The sequence below is a fragment of the Mastomys coucha genome, unplaced genomic scaffold (assembly GCF_008632895.1).
Source record: "Mastomys coucha isolate ucsf_1 unplaced genomic scaffold, UCSF_Mcou_1 pScaffold14, whole genome shotgun sequence".
Taxonomy (NCBI): Eukaryota; Metazoa; Chordata; class Mammalia; order Rodentia; family Muridae; genus Mastomys; species Mastomys coucha.
In genome coordinates this window covers 89,312,901-89,320,216 of record NW_022196896.1, presented here as the reverse complement: position 1 = coordinate 89,320,216, position 7,316 = coordinate 89,312,901, and the positions used below count along the sequence as shown (strand labels likewise).

Sequence of the window (7,316 nt, the reverse complement as noted above, 5' to 3'; positions counted from 1 at the left end):
AGTGGATGGGCAGGGTGTACTATGGAGAGTGGACGGGCAGGGTGTACTATGGAGAGTGGACGGGCAGGAGTGTACTTTACTATAAATGAGAATAGTGAACTTTCCTTATATCTCTAAATTATTTTACCTGTTATTAAATTATCTGGAGTTCTAGATTATAGTAAGCAAAAATAATAAAATAATCCCAAACCTATTAAATACCCATTTGTTTTGACCTTGGTAAATTCTTTAAAGTAAGTTAAATTAAGTTCCAATTATACATACTAACTCATAACCTCTTTTAAAATCTTGTATAAAATATATTTGCAAGTTAATAATTTTGTCATATATAGCATAACTTGTCATGGCTGGATTTAAATTATTTCCAGTTTATATTACTTTAAACTATTGTAGATGCATAGCTTTGCAGCAAAGTAATTACTGTCACATCTTTAATTTTTTTCTTAAAATAAATAACAAAAAATAGACTTGCATGAATCATGTGGAGGAAAGGGGGCCAGGCAGACATCAGGTCTATACATGAAGATCAGAGGACAGCAGAGTGGAGCCCGTTCTCTTCCCACCTTCACTCATGTGAAAAAAATGTCTTTAGCCCCTGAGCAATCTCCACTGCATTTTTCTTTTTCTCTGTGTAGAAAGTGTATGTATGTGTGACTGTGGGCTTTTCCACCCATGCCCCAGTTCCTGAAATAACAACTCCCAGACTTAATTATATACGAACAAATGCCTAGGCCCTGATCTTGGGCTTGTTCCCCGACTAGCTTGTAACTCAATTCACCCATTTATTCTATTCTATGAGTGCCACGTGGCTGCTTACCTCTTCTCGGTTTCATGCATCTGTCTCCTCAAAGTTCAAAGCTAATCCCCTCCTCTGCCTGATTGTATCCCAGAGTTCCTCTCTCCCTACCAGAACTCCCACCTCTGATTTTCTGCCTCAGCTCATTGGCCAATAAGCCTTTTATTGACAGGTGATGCTTCCATACAGTACAGAAGAGATTCTTTCTACATGTATGTGTATACATGTATATGCATGCACATGATTGTAGAAGCCAGGTCTGTATTGGGTGTCTACTAGCATTCATTCACACACACACACACACACACACACACATCAGTGAAAACAATTAAAAGAAAGAAAACAGGGCTGGTGAGATGGCTCAGCGGGTAAGAGCACCGACTGTTCTTCCAAAGGTCCTGAGTTCCAATCCCAGCAACCACATGGTGACTCACAACCACCTGTAATGAAATCTGACGCCCTCTTCTCATGTGTCTGTATTTATTTACAATAATAAATAAATCTGAGCCAGATCAGCAGGGACTGAGCTAGCAGAATGAACCAGATCGAGTGGGGTCTACAGGAGAGAGCAGGGTGAGCAGAGGTCCTAGAGTCAATTCTCAACAACCAGATGAAGGCTCACAACTATTTGTACAGCTACAGTATGTGCTCATATACATAAATTAAAAAATCTTTTAAAAAAAAAAAGAAAACAAATGCTATTGAGGGGTGTGGGTGCAGATACTTGCTAGCATGCATGAGACCCATGCATGGGTTTGATTCCCAGTATTGTATAAACCTGGTATAGGGTTAATGCTTGTAATCCCAGTACTTGGGAGATAGAGGCAGGAGGATCAGGAGTTTAAATTCATCTTTTACTAACCAGTGAGTTCATGGCCAGCCAAGGCTATGTGAGAGTTTGCCTCAAAACTAAAGTAATCTAAGCTAAACTAACTCAGTGAAACAAAAGCAGTTTATTCATGTTGTATGCAGAGCAATCATTAGCCCTTCACACAGCAGAGGAGCTTCGTGCATGTGTTCTGTTTAGTCATACAGTATGCTAGACAGTACTCAGGACTGAAATATAATAAAGCAAATCATTTTGAAGAGATAAGAACACCTTCAGTACAACTCCCCATCCGTGTACCTCCAGCCTTGCCTTTCCTGTACCTGTCTAACTCTTGAGAGCCCCTCGATTCCTTGGTTCATGAGAAGAAATAGCAGCCATCACCATGGCACCCACACCATTGCTGTCAGCAGTTCACAGGCCTCAGTGCAAGCAGTACCTTACTCAGATTGCAAAAGCAGTGTTGACATGTGGAACTCTGTGTTTTAGGAACTCTGGGATTCACTGACAATGTTTATCAGTATAGCTGAATGTTTGTTAATATGTTTTTTAAAAGAGATTTATTTATTTATTTTATGTATATGAGTACAGTGTAGCTGTCTTCAGACACACCAGAAGAGGACATCAGATCCCATTACATTTGGTTGTGAGCCACCATGTGGCTGCTGGGAATTGGATTTGGGACCTCTGGAAGAGCAGTCAGTGCTCTTAATCATTGAGCTATTTCTCCAGCCCTTATTTATATGTTTTATGAAGCAATATTTATTGCATGTATTTATTTGCCTTTTCATTTTTATTGACCCTGTTACTGATAGCTAGAGCTGTTTACACATAATTCGTATTTATGTAAAGCCTGCCCTCCTCTTGTCAATATCTGTTTCAAATATCTGTAAGACTGATTTTTGGGGGTACGTTTATTTATTTATTTGTTTGTGTGATTTATTTCACTGGTTTGTTTGTTTGTTTATTGTGTGTGGTGTGTGTGTGTGAGTGTGAGTGCTGAGCACCATGGAGGGTGTACAGAGGTCGGAGTACAGTTTGGAGAGTTGTTCCTTTCCTTCCATGTGGGCTCTGGAAATTGAATTCACATGAGTCTTGACTACAACCACCATTACTTCTTAAGCTAGCCTGCCCACTCCTGATTGTTTTGTCCTTGAATTCAGAGTGTCCTTTCTTGGTCTTCTGAGAGCCATGCTTTTACCATATGAGCCACCATGCCTGCCTCATTTTTATCTTCATTTTTTGAATAGAGTAAAGTTTACCAAAAAAACATTTAATATGTATGTGTGTGTGTGTGTGTGTGTGTGTGTGTGTGTGTACGCATGCGCATGTGTTTAAATCCAATCGTATTAGAGATCTAAGGCTCTTTGGAGGAAACAGACATTGTAGCGTTCTCTGGGCACCATTTGTAGTGTACATTCAAGTCAGTGAGAACACATTAAGAAAAATCCATTCTGTGGTTCACACTATGGCCAGTTGGGGCTAGTCCTAAAGGTCTGCTTGATGGACAGTCACTTTTTTTGTTTTTTGTTTTTTCAAGAGAGGGTTTCTCTGTATCGTCCTGGCTGTCCTAGTCACTCTGTAGACCAGGCTGGCCTTGAACTCAGAAATCCACCTGCCTCTGCCTCCCAAGTGCTGAGATTAAAGGCACTGAGAGACCCCATAGACACTCACTTTTTCTTCCCTGGCTACATAAATTACTTTTTTCAGTCCTCCCGTTTATCTCCTGAGACAGGGCTTCCCATTGTATAGCCTGGCTGGCCTGGAACTCAATTGTAGATCAGACTGGCCTCATATCCACAGAGATCCCCCTGCCTCCACACATGAGCCGCTCTGTCTGCTTTGTCTCACCCTTTTTCCTGTTTACTGGTTTTTGTTTGTTTGTTTTTGCTTTTTTGAGTCAGGGGCTCCCAACTTTCAGGCTGGCCTTGAACTCCATAGCTGAGGATGACATTGAACTTGTGATCCTCCCACCTCTGTCTTTCAAGCACTGGAATTACAGGCTGTGGCACCATACTTGGTTTTAGGTCCTGTTGGGGATTATGCCTAGTGCTTTGTGCATTGTAGCCAAGCACTCTCCCAGACAAGCTGCAACACCAGCGATGACGTTGAAGATTTGCTTTTAACATTGTTTTACTGTTCCACTCTTTTAACTTAGTATATGACATTTTGATTTTTTTTTTTTTCGAGACAGGGTTTCTCTGTGTAGCTCTGGCTGTCCTGGAACTCACTCTGTAGACCAGGCTGGCCTCGAACTCAGAAATCCACCTGCCTCTGCCTCCCAAGTGCTGGGATTAAAGGCGTGCGCCACCACTGCCCGGCTCAGTATGTGACATTTTGATATTTGAATGATTTTGCCTTTTATGTATTGGGAGCTCAGTCTCTTTGCTCATGTTGTTTCCAGATGATTAACAAAGTGTATTATGAAGCCCATTCTTGAAGTACAGCATAGCCTTACTGTTAAAATGGTGTGTTCTAAAGCTGAGTGTATATCAAATATCTTTGTAAGAATAGAAGTTCATTTGGAGGCCGTCAAGTGCACTGTGGTAAATGTCATGTAGGTATTGCTTATATGTTTTAGACAGTATTTTTGTCTGGATTTTATTATTTTAAAACTTCATTTCATTAATTTGTTTATTGATGTGGGGGGAATGTGTGCCACTGCACACATGTGGTCAGAGTACAACTTGTGGAAGTTGGTGCTGTTGTATCATGTGGGTCCCTGGGATTGAACTCAGGTGGTGAGTGCCTTGCTACTGATGAGCCGTCTTGCCAGTCTTTGTGTAAATCTTAAATAAATTAGTGTTTTGCTTGACCTGTCATTTGCACTGTCTGCTGCAGGGTTGGACTGGTCTGAGGAGAGTGGAGAGGAGTTGGAGGACTCAGATCAGGCTTCGCCATACCAGGTCGCGTGGTCCATCCGAGAAACCCTCAGACATGAAAGACACACGTAAGCTGTCCTTTTGGTTTTATTCTTAGCTATGTAGCAGTTTGCCCTTCTTCCTGTCTGTTCCAATGTTTTTATATTAAATTTTACTATACTATAATTAGGTTTAGTCAAACTTAATTCAATTTGGGAATAAATGGATTATATTGTTTGAACAAAAAGTTAACTTTGACGTTTTCTTGCTAAATATGTTTCCCTATCTTTCCCACTTGCCGATGTTTAATATAACAGAATTGAAAGGAATCTTGAAGATTTATCTGATGTAATTCCATCTTTAAAAGTGGCAAACATACCTAGGAAGCTAAGGCATTTGATCACGATCACTGTGAGGGTTGGCTCGAGTCCCGCCATGCTGGAACTTGCTCACAGTCGCTGTGAGGGTCGCCTTGAGTCCCGCTGTGCTTTATGCCCCGTGCCTGTGATAGCTAGAAGTAATGCTTGTATTTCACTTCTCTGGTGCTACATGCTTCTGAAGGTAACTCTACTTAGTTGAACTCAGCTTATCAAATGCTGGTCAGCATCCTAAGAGCCCCTCCCTCGTCAGTGTTTTCCCAGTGTGCTTTGCCCACTGGTATTTGTCAGAGGTCTGTAGATGATGGGTGTGCATCTTCTTAGTGACTGCTTTAGCAATATATAGAAAACAGTTGGTGTACTGTGAGCAAAAGGAGTGACCTCTTTGGTGGTGGGGCTGGAAGATGATTGCTCATAGACTGAGCTAATCCTTTATTTAAAAACTTGGGATCTACATAAATACCCAACAAAATAGAGACCAGCTCGTTTGACATCTGACACAGATCCGTCCCTGGAAGTTCACAGCTTCCTAGTATGGACCTAGAGTTTATCTCTTGAATTTGTAGGAATGTGATAGATTAGGACAACAGGAAATAGAAAATGATTTTATAGAGACTAGTTATAAACTGAGACTACATGGAAGCAAATTATAGTCAAAAGCTTATTTGCGAATGGAACTGGAGCAGAGGGAATTAGTTGGGTTTTACTTTTTTTATTTTTTTATTTTTTTGAGACAGGGTTTCTCTGTATATCCCTGGCTGTCCTGGAACTCACTCTGTAGATCAGGCTGGCCTCAAACTCAGAAATCCGCCTGCCTCTGCTTCCCAAGTGCTGGGATTAAAGGCATGCGCCACCACCACTGCCTGGCTAGTTGGGTTTTATTAATAGGCAATGCCAAGAAGTTGTAGGAACATATGCATCTATTCCTGCTCTTGGGTTTGATCTCCACCACGCTATTTCTGCCTTTCTTAGCCCAGAGAGAGTGTTGGGAACTGCAATTCCATTTCATGCTTCAGGATGGGTACCTACTACTGCTGTGCTCTTTGAGCTAGAGCACACAGTAGGGTTGTCATGCTTAGCTTTGTAGTTACAGACCCATCAGGTATACATCATGTCCACTAACTTGACTTCAGAGGTTTGGGGTCAGTTTTACAAATGATGAGTTAGCCCAAGGGAGTACTTGAGATGAATGATGGCAGATGAAAGCCATTTCTACTTTAATTCCTGGGACAGCCTGGGCATCAGTTTGGGGGTGGATTGCTCTCAGTTGGAAGCAGTGTGCCTTCTGTCTCTGCCTTTCGCTCTTACAGAATTGTCATGGTGACAGCGTGCCCTTTGTTGTTTGAGGCTCCAGCCTTCCTCAGCTCTTTTCCTCTGTGGAGCATTTCACCAGCCTGCTGGTGATGGCCACAAAGCCCTGCCTTTCTAGTTGTTACTTTCCTTCTTTTAACAAATAATAAATTATCTTACTACTTGCCCAGCTTTAGTGTACCGAATGCATATATGTATATGTGTGCGTGCGTTCGTGCATGCATGTGTGTGTGTGTGTGTGTGTGTGTGTGTGTGTGTACATGCACAGGCATCCCATGTGGAAGCCAGAGGAGGATATCAGGTGGCCTACTCTAGTTCTCTCTACCTTATTCCTTTGAGATCAGGTTTCTCTATGAACCTGAGGCTAGTCTGGTTGTCACCAAATTCTAGCAGTCCCCATTCCCACCTATTAGGTTTATAGGTGTATGCACCATGCCCCTACCCCTTTTTTAGATTCATTTATTTTATTGTATGAGTTTTCAGTCTGCCTCCACTACATACATACCTGGTACCCAAGAAGATAAGAATGGGGCCTTGGGTACCCTGGATGTTGAGAACCACCGTGTGGTTACTGGGAATGAAAACCAGGTACTCAGTAGAAATAAAACATTTTGTAATCCCTGAGCCATCTCTTCCCCTCTTCATCCCATCCTCTTACATGGGTTCTGGGCATCCACACTCGGGCCCTCACACTCACACACACAGCAGGTGTTCTTACCCACTGAGCCCTTGCTGCCCTTTTCTTTCTTTCTTTTTGTTTGTTGAGACAGGGTTTCTCTATGTAGCCCTGGGCTGTTCTGGAACTCACTATGTAGACCAGGCTGGCCTCAAACTTACAGAGATCCTCCTGTGTCAGCCTCCTGAGTAGCTGACTGGTGGGATTAAAGGCAAGCACCGCCATGTCCGGCTGTTACCCATTTCCTTAAATTCCTATAAAGATTCTTCCTCATCTTTGAAATAAATAGTTCAGCCTCCCTTACTGGGAATTGAGCCTTTTGACCTTTTCTTTACTTAATTTTGGGACAGGGTCTTGCCAAATTGCTCAGGGCTGAACAAAATTCACTCCACAGGTCCAGATGGTCTTTAATCTGGGAAACCGCCTGCCTCAGCCTCCTGAGTAGCTGGAAATACAGGCTGGGGCCACC

General features: G+C 42.3%; 1 protein-coding gene across 6 annotated transcripts in view; it reads left to right on the top strand.

Annotated features, from left to right (window-relative positions):
* Positions 1–7,316, top strand: part of Ino80d (INO80 complex subunit D) — a 64,676-nt gene that overhangs the window by 27,761 nt on the left and 29,599 nt on the right. For all 6 annotated transcript variants that reach the window (XM_031367708.1, XM_031367703.1, XM_031367707.1 and 3 more), the window contains one exon: positions 4,464–4,572. In XM_031367708.1, coding sequence (XP_031223568.1) covers positions 4,464–4,572 — 109 coding nt within the window. The remainder of the gene's footprint in view (positions 1–4,463; positions 4,573–7,316) is intronic.